This window comes from Lichenostomus cassidix, chromosome 1Ab (assembly GCF_008360975.1).
Source record: "Lichenostomus cassidix isolate B80296 chromosome 1Ab, HeHo_3.0, whole genome shotgun sequence".
Lineage (NCBI taxonomy): Eukaryota > Metazoa > Chordata > Aves > Passeriformes > Meliphagidae > Lichenostomus > Lichenostomus cassidix.
The window spans coordinates 7,191,001-7,214,678 of NC_139481.1; the positions used below are offsets into that span (position 1 = coordinate 7,191,001).

Below are 23,678 nucleotides of genomic sequence, written 5' to 3' on the forward strand. Positions count from 1 at the left end.
AACAGGGACCAGTGCAGGTTGGAAAGGCTGCCGGAAAACCTCAGGATACAAACGAGAGCAGAATCAGAGTTCATTGTTCTGCTGGCCACAGAATGACTCGTGTAAGGCTGTGCCTGCATGGAGTGAATCCCTTGGATATGTACAGAGAAACCCAGTTTGTTTGGTAACAGCAGCTACTGTGCATGTGCAGCTCCCATCTCAGATTGATCAGAGCCCTGCAAGAAACTCTAAACAGATAAAACTGCGTAGGCTGACAAGATGTCGATACACAAAGCTGATTACTTCTCAACATCTCCCAAATGTATAAAATGGTCACATGCTCAGGAGCTGCTCATACTGTTAAAACCTCTGGAGATGTATATGAGGACTGTTTCCATGAACATTTGATTAATCCAGACATTTTTTCTCACGAAAAACACTACTGCAGTCATCACAGCAAATACTCCATTTGCAAAGACTTCTATAGATTCTTTTTATTCTCACAAGAACTACAACACAGGGGAAAACAAATTATTTAAAAAGTAAAGTGAAAATACTCAGCTTTAACCACCACTGCTGTAACTGTTCATTAAAATGTTAACAGTTGCATGATGGGGCACACAAACAGTTGTGTAAGAACAGGCAAAGCAAATCACTGAGATGAAAGATTTTTAGAAATCCAGTTCAATGGAGAGAAATTAATAAGTCACAGAATACTGTGTTTTTCCCAAACACCTGTAATCAAGCTTGTGCAATGGGACTAAAATCAATTAATATCTACATAAGGGGAGAATGAGGCCAATATGATTCCCAAACTGATTTTTCTAGTAAATCTATCAAACGAGGGAAGGCAAGAAGATTTTCACTTTTGCACACTCCTGAGCACAATCCATAGCTCAAAATAGTCAGTTTTGCCAAATACTCTTTTTTGAAGTTCAACATCTGCACCATAAAAATGAAATAAAAAGGAAGCAAAAGAGTCCCAGTTTCAATGGTGACCAAAAGCTCTAAACTTTGGAATAATAATCTTATCTTTCAGAAAATGCAAGATGAATTTTTTCCTTGACATCTCTACCATCAACTTTAAAAAATCCTGTTTTAAAAAACTGAAACACTTACATTAGAAACCTAACTAGCTACATATTTATGTAGGTTTTTTTTTTCAACCATCTTCCATTTTAATTTGTGGCTTTTTTTTTTTTTTTAAATACTTATAAATGTTTGGGGAAAAACAGATGGAAAATATTAGCTTTCCCTAGATGGATGTTTTTTAAGAGAAGTCTTTATTGTATATGCAAACTATTACATTCCATGTTTGATTTGACTCATAAATAATTTATTTCCTATGACTAATAAAAAAATTGTTCCTTGACTGTCATGAAATGAAAATGGATATAATTGTGTTGTGAAAACTACATAATGATTACTGAAATCTTCTAAAAAATTTACAAGTAAGACTTAAAAGAAAGGTCACACACTACAAAAGTATATATGCAGATTTACATGTACAGGTTAGCAACTAAAAGGTAGTAAATCTATCACCCAATAATGCATCAGAAGTAAATAACAAAATCAAAATCCTCGTCCTTACTCATGCCAAAATAAAGACTGAATTATAAAGTTATCACACAACAGAGGTGCCTTCTGAGACTAACACACTCTTTCCAATTCAGGAAAATTGCTCTACTACCATCCAGGTACACTGATGGTTTCTCTTGTGATTTACAGAAGAAAATTTCAGATGCTCAACTCTCTGAGACAATGCTTATATTCTAATCAGTTGTGGGAAATTCAAAGAACAACTATGCTAGAAGAAATTAAAATATATAGCTATAAAAAAAATGTGTTTTATTTTTTTGAGGAGGAATGGTTTCTTGGTATGTTTTTCCATATTCTCTGAAACAATTTACAGTGAAAGCTCTCTGAAAAAAGTAAAATTCTGTCATTCAATTTACCCTACTAATATATAAAAGGGATGGTTTGGGGAATATATTGCATAAGCTTCATTTTCATCTCCCAGACAACTGGCATTCATTAAGTTTTGTATTAAATTTTCTCATATGTGTTTCTCATAGTCCTTGATACCTACTTATTCCCTCCAGATAGCAAACACTTTTAAAGTATGGACAGCCAAAGAGTAAGAAACACTAGAACATGTTTGTGTTACCTTTAAAGACTATTGCTTCAAACCACCTGCAAAGGAAAGCTTTTTGATATAAAGCATTTCCAATCTTCAGGTGTTTTGAGAATTAATTTGCGGAACTTTTGTTCTTCAGGATGCATAAAAATGGGGTAAAGTCTACTGACATGTTGGTTATTCCCCAGTAACTCTGAAATGCAAATAGTTAGGAGATATCTCACAACATTTTGTATAAGCATGCAAGGAAAATGGAGAGAAAAGTGGCTCTATCTGGTAAGTGCACCTGAGCCCATTTCTGTTGCACATTCAGAAGCATATAATCGTTTCAGATATTATCTTTTTTTCTGCACAAAAGGAACTTGGTTACTCGCAAATTGCAAATCCTGAGCCAAATTCAATGCGCTGTGATGCCGTAAGAGGATTTGCAAATTTTAACTATCTCATTCATGGGAAAACACAACAATCAACTTGAGTTTCTAGCTGAAGCACAGCCACACTTGGGCTCAGTTATTTTATTCAGAACTTCAGTACATCAAAGAGACATCTAAATCTCAAGTAGTCTGCAAGTACCACAATGCCTGAAACAACAAAACAATTTCTTTCTTTTCAAAAGGCAGAGATGCAATTTAACCCAGCCAACCACAGAATTTAAAATAATTATGCATCTCAAGAAATGTGTTTAACAGTGGGAAAATGGAAAAAACCAGTTGTGAAATATGTCTGGCCACCAGCTGTAAAGCTGACTATAAATGCCTTTCTGCTTAAAAACTATTTTAATATTTTGGGCAAATATTTGTAGTTATTGTTAATAGGGGTGGGAACCTTTGAGGTTGGTCAAATTCCAGACCAGTACTTCTTGAACTAAAATATTTATAGCTCCATAGTGTAAGACATGATTCAAGTAACTTGTCTGACATCTAAGAATAAGCAAACTATCAAGGCAGGACTTGGTGAAACCTATTTAATGGTGCACAGGAAGCCTAACACCTGACCATTCTGCAGTGAATATTGTTGAAGATTCAACAAATGGCCCTGAATAAAAAACGACAGTTTGAAATTCTGGATAAATTTATACTGTCCTCAAATTTTGGCTGGACACGTTCCCAGTGGAACAGAATATTTCTTTCAGGTTTCCCTGCTGTTGTTTTCTTCCAGGTTTTCTGTGCCATAGAAGCAACAAACTTTCAGGTTAAAGAAAATAAACCAGGAAAACCCTCAGTTTCTTTTGCTACTTAGGCTTACAATGAGGATTCCAAGGCCAAGAAAGCACAGGTAGAGAAAACTTTTTGCAGCAGCAATATTTAAAAAGCCATCTGTTAAGTGACCTAACACACCTTTCATGTCAGTAAATGAGTGTCAACAGATGTGGTTTTTTTTAACTGAAGGACTTCCTAACCCCCAGTTTACTGCACTGCACTGACCAGCAATATCAAAAGGTGTCAGTGGAATTATGAAACCCAGGAGAGGCTAATCTAACAGCGACCAACAAAATTACCTACCTACAATTTCCTTTTCCAGGAGGTGTACCATAAAGCCCTGCATCCTCTGCACAGAACATATTTTCTCTCTATTTTCCATTAGAAATACCTCAATCCTTAGAATTCTGAGTCAAGCATGTCTCTTGCTGTCCTGGCCTCTGGAAAGACTTCTTCTCTCCCAGTTTTTTTTTCTGTCCCTCCTTTTTCACTGCTCCAGTGGCCTCAGCTTTCCCTCTCTTTCACCTACCTAACTCTTCAAACACCTTTTGACTGTCAGCTTTTTGCTAGTTCTTTCCCTATAAAGACAGTTCAAAAGAATGTATGGACATTGGCTTAATTCTTGTTTGGGTCCACCTGCCTAAAAAGCCAAAACCAATCCTCTTCTCTCAGGAAGCAAATCCAGGGGGTTACCAGAAAAGGACTACTATAAGAAAAGTAACAAGTGTAAATCAGAAAAAAAGATGAAGATCAACATGTCTGCCTTGCCTTTTAAGCATCTGGCAATCAAAATGGAAACACACAGAAGTTAGATGCAAGTACTTGCAATTTTGAATTAATACAAAGGTAAGGAACAGGCAAGGAAATATAATGGCTGCAGTGTAAAAATTAATTTACAGTCAGCAAGGAACACAAGTGGCAACATAGAAATGTTTCATGTTAAAGGTAAGAAGAAAGGAAATGTAGGATCTTGATGAGAAAGAAGAGCAAGCACCATGCTCTGCTGAAGACTGAAATACTCATTTCCTTTTGTCTGCTGCCCTCATAGAAATGGTGATATTGATCACAAATAGATATGTACTAGAGCCTGGGGGTTAAGTTAAATTTACTGCATCTAGAGAGCCAAATGACCAACCCATGAAGTATTAGTGATCATTTTTGGAAACTGATTATCTTGGAGGTGAGAGAATACCTGAGGGCTGGAATAGAGAAAACAGAAAATAGATCTTTAAAGCGAGTCTAAAAGGATGATACAGAGAATTTGTAAATCAGTGAAATTTATACTCACACATAAGAATTAGAATGAATTATTAAAAATTAAACATTTACTTAATTTAGTTAAAAAATTAAACTATTTCTAAGCATCCAGAAGATATGAAAGCTGTAAATCAAGGGCTAACCTGAATTTGCCAAGAGCACACTTCTGTCAAAGCCTCTAACTGAACACCTTGTGTAATGTTTGCAGCAACAGATCTAATTCTCAACCACAGTAAAGCTTATCAAAATCTTTTAGTGCTATTTTTACATTTCCATTAACAATGTCTGGAAAATTAATTATGTCAGGGTGATGTGCTTCACAACTAAAACTCAGTGACCATATCAACATCTTATTATCAAGGTGGAAAAGAGGTGGAAGTAACTCATTTAATTTATAGCTTAGAAAACAGAACAGAACATACTCATATGGAATTTGCAAAGGCCAGTTTAAGTCAAAACAGAATCACCTTGGTGACTGGAGGAATGGTTTTAATAACAATACATAAAAGTGCAAATTGATGTAAGAAATCAAATGGAAAAATACAAAAAGGGCAAAGAACAGCTAAGCAGCAATACAGTGGGAACAGATTTGGTGATTATAATTATTGCAAAGTACATAAATATCAATCCTGTGTACTGCAGTAGGAAAGAAAAGCATTTTCAAAGGGCACCAGACTAATAAGATACTAACTGTTCTTATAAAATTTGCCTGGTTCTTATCATTAGAAGATAGAACACTTAAGGAGCAAATTTTCACAAATTCATTCTCACTCATCTGTAAAATGCATACCAAGCATCAAAAACACACATTTTTCTTGAGAAATTAATTTTCTTGTCTGAAGCATGTTTGGTAGCTCTTATATCTATGTACATTACATGTCAATAGCAAATTATTGTTTGAAATTTTGTCTTTGGATGTTCAGAAAAACATCCTTTGACCTAAAATTTCATCTACGTTTTCCCCAGCCACAACCACTTCAATATAATATTTGACAACTTCATATTTCAATATACTCCTTCAACATTTACACTTTCAGTTTCTTAATGCATACTTGAGGTTTCTGCTTCTCACATCCTCTATCATATTTTAGTGGTTGTAGTAAAAACAGGAAGCACTTCTTAGGTGTTCAAATAAACAGCTGTTGACATCAGAATCAAAACTCGAAATTAACATACCAGATACTAATTAGCACAAGAGACATTTGCTGTAAGAGACAATTCTCAAAACAAGGTATATCAATTGCTACATAATAGTGAATAATCCTGGCAGAGTCTTACCATTAATTACTGGGGTATAAACAACAATTCCAACCAAGTTGGGGTCAGATACAGTTGTGTCCAGAATAAGGCCACCAATACTGAAAAACAAAATATAATATTTAGATTAAGGCAAGCAGGACCATTAATTAGTATTTAAAAACTTTTATAGCAATCTGACCCAGAACATCTTCAAGCCACAATTTTCATCTCATCTCTCCCCTGAGCCATTACCTCATTCTGAGCTATAAACTTAACATCACTATAGCTTTTTACTTATTAAAATTGATTTCTTGTACAACAAAGACCACACAATATCAGCCAATCACCCCATTTTCGAGATTCATAACTTTCACTGAATTAAATAATCTCTTAGATCAGTGCTAAAATCCTAAAGGTTAAATTTTAGAGGCTCCTTAAATATTTCTCTGAAGTACAATCAAGTAAGATATACAGGATGATAACCCAGATGTTTCCATGCAGCAGACAGACAGACAGACATACCTGCTGATGATCATGGCAGTGATGACAGGCTCCCACCCTGAATGGAGGACAGTTCTGGTAGCTGGGTGTTTGGCAGCTATGACAATCCCCATCGGAGTCAGAGCCAAAAAAAAGGCACCAACCAAAGGAGATACATAGTAATATGTCTCTAAAAAAAGAATAAAGAAAGAAACCAAACCTCTTTTACTTTCCAGGAATTCCTATGTGTTTTTCTTAAAGCAGAATTCTAAAATAAACTATGATTCATGTCATACAATTGAGGAATTTTAAGAGTTTTCATTACTATTACACCCGAAGTTTCAGCTACTGCACTGAACAACATGGTTAATATCTGCCATCTGTGATCATTGTCTTTCACCTTCTCAAGGCCAGAACATCCCTTCAAAAAAGGAATTTTGAAGAGGATTTTTGTAAAATGCTTTATGATAAAAAATACAGTAAGGATGTAGAATATAAAACATTATTTTGTAGCTGAAGAAGAATTTTAAAAAGAAACTGAATATAATGAAAATGCATTTTGTTTCTGTCCCGATTTTTAGCATCTGTACACTCCCTTCTTCCCAAAGCAGGTAATATGGAAATCTTTCCAGAAATAGCTTATCTAAAATGATGAAAGCACAATGTGCAACATTGAGACACTTAGATCAGGAGCTCAGTTGTTTCATAGCCAGTGAGTCTGAAAATTAACAGGCAATTCTGCTGCTTGCACCTATCCATGAGAATTCCACTCTATTTCATAGGAATACAACTGCAAACACTGGTGAGGATCATCATAAAGCTAAGATTGTAAAGCAAAAAGCTGCTTCCACAGAAAGAACACTATTTTTTTATGATTACTTGGTTTTTATAATCCCATCCTCCCAGAAGCTACTATGGTGATCCAATTCAACAGTGAGGTAAATAATGGAAAACTTACCCTAATGGCAAATATGTATGTACAAACTGTGCAAATATTCCACTTTTAAATATTTGTTTTATGAGAAGTGTGGTCATGCACCTAATGTTAAAATACATTTTGTTGAAACCTTCAAAATTTAGACAAGTCTTACAGCTAAATATATTTTAAATTAACAGGTTGAAACAGTTAATATAGATCACACAATCACTTTACCAAAGAGGAGTAGCTGGCATATAAAAAGTATTGTCACCCATGTGTTATGGCTTATTACAATGGCTGCAAATCCAAGCAATTACTGCTTTGATGTTACCTTAGTGGATCTCCTGACAAAATTGCTGTAGAATTTTTAGAAGTTACTACCCTTCTGCACTGAGTAACAACCTCTGCAGCAGAGCCAGCAGAGAACATAGTAAGTTATGTTTCCCTGGGCAAACTAAAAGTAGAAAGCTATTAGAATGAGAACAAGACAAAGCCCTAAAGAGAAGTAATTTTATCTAATTATTCTACAGTTTATTATCTCCCTCTTCCTTTGTGGAGCCTTTTTTTCCTCCTTTCACCTCTTTCTGTGGCCAGTGAGAACACTCAGCTTCAGTCTAACTCTTGGGAACAGTGTGGGACTTCTCTCTTTTTTTTTTTTTAAATCTGTGGGAGACTTGACTTGTAGACCATCTGACTATAACAATCTGAAGAGATTAACCTTGAGATGTGTCTTTAAAGAAAGGATAGACATCTTCCTCTTCATATTTAATTCACAGAAGAAGCAAATGCATTCTGCAATAGCTGGAGATTGAGAAGAGGACATAAACACCTTCTCTTTTAGGGCTCATTTCACTCCATTTTTGTTAGATTTATAGCAGGTAGCTTACATAGGAAAAGGAATCTTGCTCAAATAATATGGCCTCTAGTTAATTAGAGGTAAACTGGAAATAAACTACTTCAAAACAACTGTGGGAACCTGAAAACAATAATGTGAATCACACAATTTGTCTTCTCAGCCTGGATCCAACATATACAAGAGCTAAATGCACATTCTGTGAGAAAAATAGAAAGCTTGAAAGTTTTCAAATCACTCCTGACAAATGACAAGCATCACAGAGCTCCACATCTAATCTACTGGGAGTTCCTCGTGTTCTGCCGGAGCATTTCTCGTGTTCTGCCGGAGGAAAGTCCCAGTGACAGTCCTGGGGAGCCCTCTAGTGCTTTCCTCAGCTATTCAACAAAGATTCATAGACAGATCCTTTTAGGGACTTGTTAAGAACTGTCAACCCTTTACTAATTAAATCCCAGTGTTTGGTAACTTTGTCACTGTTTTTAAAGCGCTCAGATGAACCTTTAGGAAATTATATATATGATGGTGGCCAAACAAGATGTTTCATTAGGCCCAGCCTAAGAAAATATCCTACAGTTCTTCCCCCTGTCTGTCCAGGGTATGCCATAAAATACTGTATAAAACCAAAGGCTGTTCACCTCTGTTACAGACAGACACAATGCCTGTACACAAATAATTTCCACCTTTCCAGTCCTGTTGTCTGGAAACAACTCATCCCATGCAGAGAGCAGCCAGAAACTCAAACTTTTGTTTCAGACCATTTCATTATTTAGGTTAATAAATCACAGAGGCAAATAGTTAATTCTGAAGTTAGTTCAGAAGTGAATCCCACCACCCTACTACCCTATAAACTGCAGATTTCTCTTTAACATTCCCATTGGGCTTCTTATTTCACTGCAATAAGCACTTACCAAGGCAAGTGTACAGCCCCTGACTGATCCAGGCCAGTATGGCAAGGGTGATGAGATCTCCAAAACTTGCTGCTATAGGAGTGGCAACGTTGTCAGGATTAATCCCAGTCTTCTTTGATCCAACAATAACTCCAACCATTATCACTCCTAAATGCAACAAAGAAGAGTAACTATATCCACTGTAATTCCATAGAAAATTCCAAGACTAAAACAATTTCAAACTCAATGGATAAGAAGTCAGTGCTTTTTTTCCCAAGATGATTGTTCTTCTCACCCAACTGATGACTGTATTTTTAAGTTTTAGCCATTTTAAAAAATGGATTAATACATTTTTAAAAAACACCAAAAAAAATCAAGAACCATCTGTACAATAAACTACTTTGCTTATGACTAGAATTAGCACTAATGAAATTGTAAAGCAGCTATTTCCTGAAGAAAAAATTATGAAGTGTATTGTTTTCCAACCCTGGTAACTTCTGCTGACTGAAGTTTAAATCAGCATATGCTGAAAACAATGTAAGATTAAATACTTTGACATCTGATGTTGTGCAGGATTGTGAGGGAGTTAGCATCAAAGATCAAGAAGCTAAATCATAAATTAAAACCAAGACAGCATATAAAAAATGTTACTTGCTACACAGTTAAAAAAATTAATTAAACATGTTGATTTCTATTATGTCCTATAAACAGAAACACTAACTTTTGAAGAGTAATACCCAAGCTAAAATGCAAGTGGCTGGAAAATAAAATTAAAAATAAAATTCACATCGTCACTAACAGTCTTTGGCACAATGTGAGTAACTTCCCTCTCATCATATGTATACATATATATAAAAGAACTTCAACTGCCTGTGCTATCCTTTATGTTACATTATGTATGGTAGGCTACATTAGGAGTCACTTTCAGAGAAAATGCCTAAGGAGTTATACACCAGGAAATTGTCAAAAGAAAGAACTGGAATAGTCCTGTAGGATCACAGCATTTCAAAGGCACCTGTTTCATGTGTTGGAGGATGAAGCTTAGAAAGTAATTTCCTGTACTGGCCCATCACAAGGTAACAAAAGTTTCTCTTCACATCCAAATCGAGAAGTGTAAAAAATGCATTAGTATTCCCCTTAATTCTGCACAAGATCAAACTCAGTGGCTTTCTAGTCAATAAAAACTGTGTGTCCTCCTAATTCCATGTAAAACTTTAACCATTTTCTAACTTTCACATAAGTAAGCATATCAAAGCAGTGTAACAAGGAAGTTACCCATTTTACTTGACTTACTGCTCTTAAGACTACTGACTATGTATTTTCATTAAGAACATGTCACAAGTAGAGGTATTTTCCTCCTCCCCTTCACATCCATTAAGTACAATCTTTTGTGGTTAAATGTGTCCTGACAATTAGGAAGAGAATATTAAATTCATCATGCCATATTGCTCCAGACAGACACTGGCACTGTTTGTAGAGCTGGACTTGAACTTAGTCCAAACCCTTCAAATAATGAGCCAAATTGTTCACTTCAGACACAAAGCAGAGCACTAACTAACACACAAGCAGCATGGGCAACCTGGAACTTTGAACCCAGCTATGCTAACATCTGGGATCACTTGAGTTTAATTATAGGTAAGTTTTACCTGCTTAGTACTAAGAATCTATTTTGTACAAGAATGAATATAGAAAGCAGGCAGAAAAGTTCTCCATCATATTAGGTGAAATCTAAAAACCACACTTTTTTGTTTAGATATGCTCAGGAGATCATGCAGATCCAAAGCTTTCCAAAGACTGTGACAGGAGAGGAATGCAATATGTCCACCTCTATGGAAATTGCAAAATCTTATCCTCAGCTGGGTTTCAGATGGATTATACCCTACCAGATTTAAATTTTTAAAGGAATAGCTACATTCAGCATCCACAGAAAAATAAATAACTGAAAAAAGTAACACACACACCCCCCTTTACCTTGTAGAAGAGAAGCTATGAAGGCAGTTGCTACACTGCTAGAACACAGAAGGACTGAGTGATCAAAGCTGTATTTGCCCTCTGGAATCCACCCCAATATAACTGCTGCCACTGCTGCCAGAAAACCAACTACTGTTGCCTGAACCTGGAAAAGAAAAACAATTCTTAAAAGAAATGACAGACTTAGGAAGACTACAGAATCATTTTCTGTTAGCTTTTCTTCCTATCTTCATTTACATTCCAGGGATAACAGGAGCATGCTCATCCATTTTGTAGAGAGGGTGACAACTTTGGGTGATTAAGAAGAAAAATCTTAGGCCAGCAGAAAAGGCTTCACCAGCATTTTACAGACTGGAGAGCAGCAAAAGTAAAATTAAGGAGAGGAGCTCAAGATTTATGAGAAGCCAATGCCCAAAGAAGCTTCCAAACCACTTAAAGTAGTGAAATCACAACATAAATATTTCACCTATTTTTTGAACATGTATTATAACTTATGAACAAGAAAGAGTTCTCAATCTTGCCTTGAAAAACATGCACTCCTTTCCTCAAAGGACCCAGCTACTTAAAATACTGTTTATTATCCAAAAGCTCTGTCACATACTTCCTTTAAACATTGAATCCAATGCAAATACAATACTAGAAACATTTGAAAGGTCAAATTTAAAATATTTTGCCAAATGAAATTTTTCCCTAATCATCCTCAGATCCTTTCTCAGAAAAAATCATAAACTAAATACCCTTGGTACAGTCACAAACAATACCTTATCTCTTCTTCTAATAAATAGAAGCTCATATTGCTTTAGAGAAGATCCAGTGTAGTAGAGCTAATTTCCTATTAACACTGTTCATCTCCATACTTACCAACGTTTGTGATTTAACTTTTTCAAAAATTTCACTCACTCACAAGAATTAATCCAATAAACCTATTATATTTACCTGCTTTAAGGCCAAATTGCCAATTATTAGGTTCCATTTCTCAATGGGAGAATCCATTTTTCCAATATTTACCTATCAAAATTAGAAAAGAAATTCAGACATTTGGGTTTAGAATGGTATCATTTGAAAACACCTACAGACAGCTAATAAAACAAAACATTTTTATTAAAAACAAGCTGTATTTTTTAGAAGTCAAACATTTTAAATCATACTTACAGTATCTTTCCAAAGCTAAATGGGATGCAGTTTTACATAGTAATTTGTTTAACATCAGCTTACTTTGCACCTGACATTCCAGGAATGTCCAAACACCACCAATAATTAGATCACTGTCTGGAAGATCCCTTTAGACTGAACTTGTTTCTATGGTGCTTAAATTCAGAAAATAAAAATGATAAAATCTAATACTGTTTAGCATTCTAACTTTTCATTCATGCAGTACAGCTAGAGACTTCTGGTGCTATAAATGATGTAAATCCAGTATTAAGGTAGTAGCTGAAAGATAGCAAATAAGTTCTTCTAAGAAATTTTAAAGTACATACATTCTCTTTTATAATGTGTTTCCTACTTTTGGGTTTTTGTGAGTTAGAGGACAAGATCTAGTGAACAATACAAACCACTGCAGTATGGCTGTGTTTAAAATAACTTCCTTTTTCAGATAACAGAACCAGTTTTTACATGTTGAGCATAAATTTTAGTGAGTTTTCCCATATAACACTAATTTATAAGATAACATACTTCTCAAAACACAGAAAGACTTCATGCATATATTTTTCACCTTTTGATAATTTCTTTTCAGTAGATTTCAATTCTATTTCTTTTCCATTTTGTTTCATTTTGTGATAGTAGTGACTTGCAAGGAACAAAGTATTAAAAGAAATGCTAATTTAAAAACTTAGAAACATAAAAAGACACTTTATCTCAATCACACCACAAATATTTTATGATGTTCAAACAACAGTCAAAGCTCTGCAAATACATCCATTAAGTCTAAACAGTACAGCAACGTTTCAGGAACTGCTGATAAGAATCTCCTTTGCATCCTTCCTGAATGTATACGGTAAATGAACAAAATGGCAGGCTGTGGAGAGTTTCACTTTTTCTCTCCTTAGAAAAAGTTTTGGAAAGGTATCCCAAAAATCCCTGTTAAAAAAATTAATCTTGCAAAATGCTTAATCCAGACTAAAGGTGAGCTACTGCCAAATGCTGCAGCTCTTCCTCCCCCTACTGTCACCTACACTTTCACATTTTCTTTCTTGAATCAGATCCAACTCCATGAGTGAGTTCATGGCAACATAAACTTGCTGGTTTGATGGAAAACACTTTTTTCAGGGAGTGAAAAGGAGTTATCTGCCATAAAATGATCTGATCCGTCACATGCAACCATGGAACTGCACAAGTGCTCTCAGGGTTTGGGAGGGAGAAAGAGCAGAACCACTCCTTGCAGCTGCAGATTTCCATAAACTCAGATCAATTTTTTTGTGATACAGAAAACAGAAATAGATGAACCTAAACCTAAATAGATGAACCTAAATAGATGAACCTTGTGAAGTAGATGGACCTAAACAAAAGGTTTGTGAAGTCATACTGCTAATGCCTAACCCTGATAGCACACAGTGTGAACAAGAATCTGCACAAGTTTACAGCAATGACTAAATAAGTGGTGTTTTGGTGTTGCTGGAGGGTCATTTTTTGGGGTGTTTTGTTGTTGTTGCTCTTTAAAAATGAAAAAGCAACAGAGAGAAAAGACAGCAGTGGGAACTGAGACAATGAGAATGACCCAAGGAACAGAACAAAGCTGAAGAACTGAAGGACACCAAACACAAGATAAATACTGTGCCTGAGTGGGCAGTTGACCTAAGTGCACCTCACACAGTTCTGCCAGCACTGCAGTGGGCAGAGGGAGAAGGGAGAACTCCAGAAGCACCTTTTTGCTCTTTGTTGTCTGCATTCTACATATGAAGTAACTTCTAGTGGGATAAAAATTAGTGTTTTAAAAACATTAGGCTGTTCAGATTGCCAGTGTGTGGAGAGTTTGCACTAAAACCAAACTGAAGTACAAGCCATGCCCTGAGGCAGATGAAAAACTGTCTTGAGACAGATTTAGTGAATTAACTGATTCTGAAGTGGATACGAAATTATGAGTGATCAGTAAGAAGCAGCTAAAGGAGAAATCTGGGCAGCAAGATGAATGAAAGCAACCAGACAACACTTGAAACCAAACATACTACAGGTAAAAAACTTCCTAAGACACTATTTTTGGCTGACCACATAATTAACAATGAAGTGAAGATAATTAGTTTACAGCCCCAAGAGCACAGGCATGTCTGCAAATTCAGATGCAATTATAAGCTAAGTGAGTAAACAGGGTATGAATTAACTGTAATACTGAAGTCATGTTAGAAATTTCCTCCTCAAAAGGCAAAGCTGGGCACAGTCTTGCATTTACTTAAAGACAGCTGTCTGCTGGGGAGCCAGGCAGTGCAAATATAGGCTAGAGAGGGTAAGATTAATCAGAAAACTGGCTTTCAAATAACTGTTTAGATACACTCTGAATTCATTTTCTCCTTCTGTTCTCACTTAAGAGGATGACAGGACCAAAGGTTGGATGGTTAAAGCGAGTAGTGGTCAATGAAATCAATGTGAAGAATGCAAAAGTCAGAATTACCTCATTCAGAGAGAACTGGCATGTGATTGCAGGTCTAGCAGTAAGCCATCACCTGAAAGTAGCTACATGTAACAGGGGCAGAAAAAGGGTGTGTGTGACCCTTTCCCAAATGTCTCCTGAGAGCTGCTCCCAAATGGGATGGCACTGGTGAGGATGGGGAATTCACCCACTGATTGACCCAGAAATATTCTGGAGCTGAGATCTGGCGAAGGTCATAAACTCAACTGAGACTAAGAATTAAAGATCACATTAACTGAAGAAGAAGTGGTGAAGTGTATTCTGACCTTCTTTCTTTATTTTAAGCCTTCAGTAAGGCACTGGCAGATCTTGGACTTGGTGTATTTTTCACTAGGCAATACAAGCATTTTCAATTCTCAGGCCACAAACTGTGCCAGTCAGAAACATGTTAAGCAACAGGTCAAAAAAAAAAAAAAGTAAAGTAAAAGGCAAAAGCATTCATGCCTGACAGTAAGGGCAGTAAGGTTTAAACACAAAATACTGTTAAGAAACAGTAAGAATACTCAGAAAAATAAGAGCAATAAAATCAAACAGAAAACAAGATTGAATAGCTAAGGAAGACATTGAAAAAGATACAACAGAGCATGTCAATTCCTATGTATGAAAGTAATCAATTTCTGTACTGGGCATGACACAAGCAAACCTTCCCAGGACTGCCAGGGCTGTGCCCATCACAGTGTGCATCCAGGCAACAATTCAATCTAATGTGGCAATGACATTTATTAATGACAGAACACTGGGAGACCTTGTCAATACAAAACATTGTAACACCATAAAAAAACTGAATGGCCTTGAGGGTTACAGCAACAAAAACAGATACAATTCAACAGCAGAAATGCAAGGTCATGCACTTAGGGACTAATAATATTTCTGCCAGAAGATGGGAGTGACAGCTGGAAATGAACAAAAGCATAAATAATAGGACACAATCACTGATCACAAAGTGACTGAGAGATCTAAACCTGACCCTTCTAGGCAAGTAAGTACATAAAACCCTAGAAAGCTCCAAGAGCATTATTGTACAAGGACATAGTAAAATCTCATCTGGAGTAATGTACACCTTTGACCAGACATGTACTAGAAAAATTCCTTCAAGCAGGAACAGATGGAGAGTGGGAGCCTTGCTGGAGAGAGAAGCACTGCATTAGGCAGTGTCTTAGAGATACCCAGGGCAGCTCTCAGAAATAGTCTAGCTACAGTATTAGACTGATCTAATCACTAGTTATTCACACACACACAAAAGATATACAGAAAGGCCATCTGGCTTACTTAGACTAGAAAAATGAAGAGAAGGAACATCCCCTGAAACGTGAAAAAGAGCTACAACAAACACATGAGAAAGAGCACACAGAAAAAAACTATTTATGCTACATTATGGTGTTGACACACATTAAAAATAAGGAGACACAAAAAAAACCAAAACCACCTCACCACAACAAAAATAAATAAATTTATTTAGTCAGAAAGCTAAAAAAAAGAGCTTCTTGCAGTTTGATCAACAAAGGTCTGGAATAGCAATGTTACCAATGCTTTATTTTGGTGCCACACAAATGATCTTTAGAAAAATGTGGTTAAAACATAAAGATTTTATTAGCCTATTCAAAATCCCTCAAGACCAAAGATATCTTTCAACATTACAGAATACACATGAAAATCTCAAAAATCTACTTTATCTGTTCTGCATGATGACTCTGAAGAGACTTAAGAAGTGAGTTTTGATGTGTGGACACAAGGGTCACCTTTTTAACTCTGCCAACTCAATAACAGATTTAAACTGCCCCATAACAGCCAGATGAATTCATAAACACAAAACACTTGTGTCCCAAAGATTTGTTTTCTTTTTTATATTTTAAGCACGTATCTGAAGAGTGAAGAGGAAGAGAAAGTTACTTACAGCAGTTGACAGCCTGGATGCCAAGGTCATTTCCAAATTTCCTTTGAGACCAAGAAGTGCAGGAACCAAGATAAAAACTTCAGTGACATTCTTGAACACATCCCAGTGCTATACAAAGATACAGTGGGAAACATTTAACCGAAAAAGTCTCTTTAGACCATCCACAAAGTATTCAAAAAATTCTGTAAACCACAACTTAACCCTCTAAAAAAAATCTTTTTATAATAGTCCTAAAAGTCTGAAGTCAGAACTGTTACCTATTTAGATAAAATAGATTTATGACTGCATAGTACTACTTCAAAGATGAGAAGACTATAAGCAAGAGATACAAAAGTTGGACTTAAACATAGTTAAAAAAAGATGTCATTAATTTGAATTATTTGTTTTTCATGACTTCAAAACAGTACCAGATACTACGACTGCTCTTGAATTCTGCTCTTAATTTTCAATAATATTTTCATCTTTTCCCTTCCAGCTGTGTGGAAACCTCACATAAAACCACCAAGGAATTAATGGTCATAAGAACAGAGCCTGTAAGTTAAAAAAACCCTGTCTTTATTCTTTTACCTCTAAGTGTGAAATTTACAAGAGAACAGTTTTCCAAAATCCAGATTTTTTTAAAGAAAACTCCTAATTTTTTGTGCACCACATTCTCAGCACTGAAATGCTGTGCTACTTTGTATGTCTCCTCACCCCATACATTTAATTTGTAATCATTTACCAACTTTAACTAAACTAAAAAAACCTGTAAATTGTCCTTTTATTCAGGGATTTTCAACCATTTAAATTATTACTCTAATTAAAATAAAAGGATTCAATTAAAGCATCCGTACAAAGAACAAATTAGAAAGATGCACATGAACAAAGCAATTGGTATAAAACAGCTTAAGGAAGCAGTGAAGTTTGTCTGTCAGATTTTATTTTCCTTTTTCTTTAGGTAATGAAGTATCTTTCCACTGCAGCTGATTGAAGTCCAAGCTCCCTTTAGCCTCTCAAGACTATGAGTGACAAAGATTGTCACTTCTTGCTCCTATTTTAATTAACTTTGCAAACTCTTTAAGTGTAGCTAAAGAAATGAAACCTAAAGCTGAATGAACCTAAACCCAACAAGAGGAGGGAAAATTCCGCAGAGATTAATTTCAGTATTGTATTTCTGTTCAAATACTGTGGTTATTTCAAACCTTTTTAATAAGAAGTTCATAGCAGCAGAACCACACACAGACCTAATTACATCTCAATATTGCAAACATCTACAATGTCACACGTTAACCCCACAGACCTCACAGATTATCTGTTAAAGTCTTCCAAAGCAAATACCAACCTGTACAATATCCAAAACCATGCCAGCAGAAACAGTTCCAAATCCTGCCAGCAAGAAAGGTACAAGTATCTGCAGTGCCATAATGCTACTCGATTCTTTGGGTTGTTTTCTACTTCCTTCCACGATGACATCTTCATTGCTGTCACTGGACAGAGTGTCATCCTGCAGCATGGCATCTGTTTCTGAAGTGTCCATTCCATCACAGTAGCTATAACTGGTAAAATCATCATATTTAGGGCTACAGCTCGATGGGCTGTGTCCATTGCTGCCATGAAAGCTTGGTTCTGAGAAGTGATGGTACTCTGTGTGTTGCTCAGACCTGACATTAAAGTTGTGTCCTGCTGGCTGCAATCCATCTTGCCAGACACCATTCACCTTTTTGTGCCTTTCCTCTTGGTTTATTTGGTAAACAACAGGAACCATACTTAAAAGCAGCCTCAAAAATTTATCAGACTGAATTGTATTCAGATTTATGGTCCAGTTTACAAAGCCTTCTCTGTCATGGGCTTTGTTATTTGTTTTGGAGATGGTAGATCTGCCTTTACAGTTAGTCATAGTGCTACAGAAGTACAGGTGGAAAAGCACTTAGTTCTTCAGATGTCAGCCAAGAAATCCTGCAGGTGAGTCAGCAAGTGCCACACTTACAAGTGGACCAAAATGTTCCTTTTTTGCAAGCAAAGGTGTTTTTTCATTGCTCTCAGATCTTCAACAATTCCAGAAGCAAGACTGGATCTGCAAAAAAGTAGAAAGTAAACATTTAAATTTTAATATATTTTAACTCTACAGAATACAGGAGATATCGGTTTAAATTTTCAGATCACAATTCTTTTTCTGTTTACTGTGATTTAAGGTGAAGTTGTTTCTGCTTGGACATTTCCATCATGGTAGGAAATTAAACAACAATATACTGACAGTCTCAAGTCATTTCGCATTCTTCCATCAGAAGCCATTTTACCTTCCTTTAATTTTCATGTTGGGATAATAATTGTAGTAATTTACTAAAGGAACAGTCTTAATTTGACTTGAAGCTTTGCTGACTTTGGTATTTATTATTAGACTCCATAAACACAAGTAAATGATTGGCATAAACAGAGAAACAAAGGTCACACCAGTATGATGTAGATAACACAATTCCACAAGGTCATGACTTTGTATCTATGAACATATATTTTTACAGACTGCAAGAAATTAAAATATTTTAGAGTTGGAGGACTTTTTACCTGCAATTTCTAAGGAAATCAGGCTCCTAAGATCATATTTTTTATGCTATGATTCTTATACTTTCCTTCCCAATGTTTCAATGCTTTTAAGCCACCCAGTAGTTCCAGAGTAATTTCAGATAGACTTTACAGTGAGTGGAGATGTCAAAGCTTTTAGTAACTAGCAACCTGGTAAGAGACCAAGTTTGTGCCTTTGCTGTAAGGCATCTTCAAGCATTAGCAAGGATAACTCACTGCTACATGGCCAGAGCAAGTCAAATTCAAAATTCCTGCTGCTCACAGAACTACTGGATTTGGGTTTTTTGAGTGAAGACATGACTCAGAAGCAGCATGATGATTTTCCCTCTACCCCTTGCTTTATCCAAGGGAGCTCTGACCGAGAAATAAGTATTTTTAAAATGACAATGAACTTTATGGCTTGATTTAGAAAGAAGTCAAGTTTTGCAAGAAGCAATCTTTTTGCCACAAGACCAACAGAGGAATTTAAGTAACCAAAATTCCTGCAATATCTTTTGCTGCTCTGTAATAGACTGTGCTACGTTGAACCTTTTAGTTTAAGTGCATAAAAAACTCCCAGGCCTCAATTCTGGTTTCCATACACTCTAATTAGGAACAACAAAACAACTTTTTGCTGCCATTCCAGAGGAGCTCTGACCACAGGTCAAAATGGTGCTCTGTTAAGGGCTACAGAAAGACAGGACAAGAAGAAACTGAAGGATTTCATTTCACTCACAGGAAAATGCACTGAGAAAATTTTCTGACAGCTTTAACAAGGCAGAGTCTGGCTGTCATTGCAGTTTCTCCCATATGTCCTCCAGTCACATCGTCAGAGTGCTAGACCTGTGACTCATGGAAATTATTCATTGCTCTGGAACCCTGGCCAAAAATATTTGGGCTAATTATCCATGTTTTTTGAACATATGGATTGTTCTCCTTTAAAGCATTTGTATTTTTAAGAAACAAATCCATGGTAAGATTGTGGTTTCATTTAATATCAGAAAGTATTATCAAATAGAAATGATACTTAAAAGGGAAAAAAAGGGGAACAGAAAAATGATTTGGTCAAGTTCCAAATGGAGGAAGAGGCTAGTGTGGATGGCTAACAGTTGAAATAGGACAAAGCAGTTTGGATGACAGCCATTGATGTTTTTCCTACCACAAAGACGCAGAATGACAAAAAGTGAACTTAATGATTAATGCTGGAAAATGAGAATTTAAGAAGATAAACTGAAAAATATAGAACCATAAACTTGTTTAGATTGGAAAAGTATAGTGTTGTATATACAGTGAAGAGTAATTGCTCCTTCAGAGCATACTGAGAGAAGATAACTACGAATCCTTCTGAATGTAACTATTCATTTCTAAAAACCCATTCCAACAAAAATAATTCTCTAAACGTCATCTGATTGAATATTTTCATCCTAAGTTACAGGATGTTAATATTGCCATCTTTTCAGGTTGTTTTTTGGGGGTTTTTTTGTACCTACAAGATGCAGCAAACCATCTAAAGAACAACAAGAACTTCCCAAGAAGCTTTATCACTGACAAGAAAAATGCCTGTGTTCTTGTGTTGTCTAGAAAAGATATGGGAGCTAAAGAAGCAAGTGCTGCTCAAGTAATTCATATGAAGAAAAGGCAGTTAAAATCTCAAAAGTCTCTTTCCCAGTCTCTGTAGGAAGAGGAGATAAGTGATTCTGGTTCCCTGACATATAATCTGGAGGTTACAGAAAAAGATGAAGTACTGAAAAAAAAAAAAGAGAGACAGACAAAGATCCTTTGAGAAGTCAGGAAAGCCTCAAATTCATCATATCTGGCATATTATATATGAAATGAAAGGGCACTTTGTCTCTACAGGCAAAATAATGAGCTATGCCCAAACTATGAAAATAACAATTCCTTCTTCCTTATTGTTTCCTAAGTACCTACTTAGTTTCTAATAGTTTGAATAGTTTCTTCTTTTCCTTCATAAATTTTATACCACATAACAATTACTCCGGACTTCCCACCTCTCTCAGTCCTGCAGGCATACACAAACATAGACAAACAGTTCTGTAAATACAAATCAATAGGAAATGCAGCCATACCCTGCCATCCACTGAAGATGTCTGATGGAAAATGAGACACTTGCCCATCCAACAGAGACAAACCAATTTTGCCCAGAAAAATTAATACAACTGATGCACACAGCAATTTAGAAAATACACATGGAGACAGTATATACCATCTGGAAAATGGGCAGGCAGAAATAAATGCTGTAGAAAATTGGACCACAAGCTGGGAGGGATGTGGATTTTTGGAAATGCAAAGCTTTTGCATAATCAAATGCAATGATTAGAAAAATCTCAGATACTTCAGCTATAAAACTGAACACCTGTTCATTATCACATTTTTCCATCCCTTAACCTTTGATTGGCTTGATTCATCTGAGAAAGACGAAGATGACAGAAAGAATGTAACTGTTCAGGAAGTTCAAAGAATTATTGCCCAGTGAATTGTCACCATTGTTTTAGACCCACCTATAATGCAGTTTCAAAAGCATGGGAAAGAAGATGTTTCTTCTATAGTTTCCCTTGGTTTAAATAACATCTAGTGTTAGCAGGATTAGGCAACCAGACTCTACAGCTAAATTTGATCAGAGAGAGATTGGACTGCCAACAATTCATTTAAAGCATGAACACAATAAATCACCATGACCTTTTAAGACCCTTTAAAAAAAGAGGAAGGAGGAAGAATCAAGCATGAAATTTCTGTAGAGTCAACATTATGACAGGCTAAAACAAATACTTATCAAAGTCTAGGTCTAGGGAAATTTCTGATTTCTTTCAGAGCTTGGCTTTGTTACAAAACCAAAAGATAATACCTATCTAAATAACTCGGAGGGCTTTCACAGGACCCAAAGCTAATCACACCACAGTCAAAACCTATTTTTTCTAAAAGTTGCCAACATTTTTTTACAGGTGTCCTTTTAAAGCAATAATGATCTCTACACTTCACTTCTAGGTAGTCCACAATAGAATACAATTGTGTAAACATGCCTGTCTGAGAAATGCCTCTCAGGACAAGAACAAGCCTTGGAAACAGGAAAGTAATACGAAACGCTAACGAAACACTGAACTTCAGTACTTTGCCATAATAAGCAAATATGAAGCTGGATTATTTTCTGGCTTGAAAGACTCTTTTTGTGTCTTCAGAGATGAAGCCAGACTCTTCTCACAGAGAGGATGAGAGGCAGCAGGCACAAACTGAAGCACTGGAAATGGTATTTGAACATAAGAAAAGCTGGGGAATTTTACCATGACAGTGGCTGAACACTGGTTCAAACAGGTTCTGGAGACTCCAAACTTGGTGATATTTGAAACCAACCTGAACACAGCCCCAAGCAACCTGTTCTTCTTGGCCCTACACTGAGCAGAGGTGGCTGACTAGAATATCTCCTGAGATTCCTTCTGACCTCAATGATTCTGAGATTCTGCAAGGTTGGAAATGTGAGGGTTTAGGGGCCTTCTTTAAGTTCAGAACACAAGTGATACAGGGATCTGCATGGTTTCCTCTCCACTGCTGTGCTGTGTATACATACAAGTGTGAGTATCACACTACAGTCTTACCACAGCCGTGGCTAATCATTGACGTTGCTGTAGTGGACATATCAGCAGAAAGGGAAAGCTACATCATATCACCTCAGCATTATAGAATTATCATAACCATTAACTGAATTATCATTAACCATTCCACAGAATCCGGAAACCAATGTGGTACGTTGAGCTAAGTTTATTTCTACCAGATACTGAGTGTTGAGTGTTAAAGACTGCTGAAAATGAGCAAATGTTGCATGCAAGGCAGACATAAGAACTTTACACACCATTTTGAAGTATTATGCAGTAAACTGGTTAACACTGTTTCTTGTATGGCAGTTGCTGGTTAAATTAGCAGCAAAAGAGTCAAATAACAAGGGGAAAAAACAGATTAAAGAACCTCCAGATGCCTTCTTGACAGTAAGACACTGAAAGACCTGCCAGCCTCAGGCTCAGTTTGCAGACAAGTTTGAGACTGCTGCATTCCACTTCCTGAACACGGCAGCTTTCGATTTGGGCCCCAAGGAAGAGGCAAGCAGCTGTGAGAAAAAGATTTGGTTTGACTCTGCACTTTTAAGGCAACTCCTTTAGAAGAGACCAAAACAGAGTCAGAAACACAGCTCCAAGGCTGTGAAATGTGGCTGGTTGTAAAATCACCCAAATGGAATGCCAGCATGAAAAATACCAGGTAAATCACATCCTGCAGCCCATCAAAAGCAGGTAGGGAAGTATGAAATGTAAGAGATAATGCAGTCCACTAGATTAAGTAACCTGTAAGTACTCACCAGGATGAATCCTACCTACTCTTTGGGATCCTGATTACAGGTTTCTACTGTCATCACCAGGGAGAGATGAATTACTTATCAACTCAGGCACTAGATACAGACTTCACATTGTTTTTTGTGGATAATATCATACAGGTATTTGAAAAGAAAATGATACTCTGGTATTTTTCCTTCTAAAGTGTCTACCAGTCATACTGCAGTATTCATGGATCCAGTTTCACAATCTCTTTGGGGCAGTAGATGTTGGGAATGCTGCCAAAACAGGTCTTCCCACCTGCTCTCATCTTTTTACCCACATTACTGAACTGGTAAAGTGAGGATAACTAGGCATGTCTACTAAACA

The 23,678-nt window shown here is 36.3% G+C and overlaps 1 protein-coding gene across 1 annotated transcript in view; it reads right to left on the reverse strand.

The window, feature by feature from the left end:
* SLC41A2 (solute carrier family 41 member 2) overlaps positions 1-23,678 on the reverse strand; it is a 35,799-nt gene that overhangs the window by 10,983 nt on the left and 1,138 nt on the right. The window contains exons 2-8 of the mRNA XM_085049654.1: positions 17,759-18,490; positions 16,438-16,545; positions 11,858-11,929; positions 10,922-11,066; positions 8,972-9,118; positions 6,334-6,481; positions 5,851-5,930 (exon numbers count right to left, since the gene is read on the reverse strand). Coding sequence (XP_084905780.1) covers positions 5,851-5,930; positions 6,334-6,481; positions 8,972-9,118; positions 10,922-11,066; positions 11,858-11,929; positions 16,438-16,545; positions 17,759-18,313 — 1,255 coding nt within the window. The 5' untranslated portion in view covers positions 18,314-18,490. The remainder of the gene's footprint in view (positions 1-5,850; positions 5,931-6,333; positions 6,482-8,971; positions 9,119-10,921; positions 11,067-11,857; positions 11,930-16,437; positions 16,546-17,758; positions 18,491-23,678) is intronic.